Here is a 909-nt window from a genome sequence, read left to right on the forward strand (position 1 = left end):
CATTTATACAAATATCCATTTTAATGACCATCGTAATCTCTTATACTTGTGTGCTCTTCGACATCCTGAAAAAAAAATCTGAAAAGAGCAGAAGCAAAGCCTTCTTCATGTGCACTGCCCATCTGCTCTCTGTCTCGTTGTACTATGGCACTCTCATCTTCACATATGTGCGCCCTGCATCTGGCCTAGCTGAAGATCAGGACAAAATATCCTCTCTGTTGTACACGATTCTAATTCCTCTGATAAACCCCTTTATTTACAGTTTGAGAAATAAAGAAGTTATAGGTGCCTTGAAGAGAGTTACAAAGAAGTAAATAGCTCCCAAGGGAAATTCCAAATTGTGTCTCTTCTCATCCTTTGCATAAGCAAGTCCGCAAGTCCTGCAGATTAGCCATGGCTCTGCCCTGTCCCAAAGGGATAGTGGGCAGGGTGGTCACTGAGCACCATGTGAAGGAACCCAACTTCGTACAATGTTTACTTCGTGGGTCCAGTTGAAGTGTCCTCGCATCAGCTACAGCTGACTAACTTAGAAACGTTGGACCTCCTCATTATCTGAGCATTCAGTTTTTGAAAATTTACTGCCTGCAAAGGATCCCCTCCCCAAATTACATTTAATAATTGACAATAATTAAGGCTGATATATAAATAGGAATCATTTAGTTCATGACTGATCCTAGCTAACTGCATTAGACCTGCATATTAGTAAGGTTCCGTGATGCTGTACTAGTTCCAGAAATTCTGATAAACTGACAAACACTGGTTCTTGGAAGAAAATGCTCCTGAAATGAAAGTTAAGAAAAATGTGGGGGTCTAAAAACATTGGTGCATCTTAACAACAACAACAACAACAATTTAAAAAAAACAAAAAGGACAGTAGCTTTAACAATGGGATATCAAACTTAAAAATTT

At 39.2% G+C, this 909-nt stretch overlaps 1 protein-coding gene across 1 annotated transcript in view; it reads left to right on the plus strand.

The window, feature by feature from the left end:
• The window catches only part of LOC101340271 (olfactory receptor 5AC1-like), a 42,521-nt gene extending 42,151 nt beyond the window's left edge, over positions 1-370 (plus strand). Inside the window, 1 exon segment of the mRNA XM_023725343.1 lies at positions 1-370. Coding sequence (XP_023581111.1) covers positions 1-314 — 314 coding nt within the window. The 3' untranslated portion in view covers positions 315-370.
• The last annotated feature ends 539 nt before the right edge of the window (positions 371-909 follow it).

This window comes from Trichechus manatus, unplaced genomic scaffold, assembly GCF_000243295.1.
Source record: "Trichechus manatus latirostris isolate Lorelei unplaced genomic scaffold, TriManLat1.0 scaffold00299, whole genome shotgun sequence".
Classification (NCBI taxonomy): Eukaryota; Metazoa; Chordata; class Mammalia; order Sirenia; family Trichechidae; genus Trichechus; species Trichechus manatus.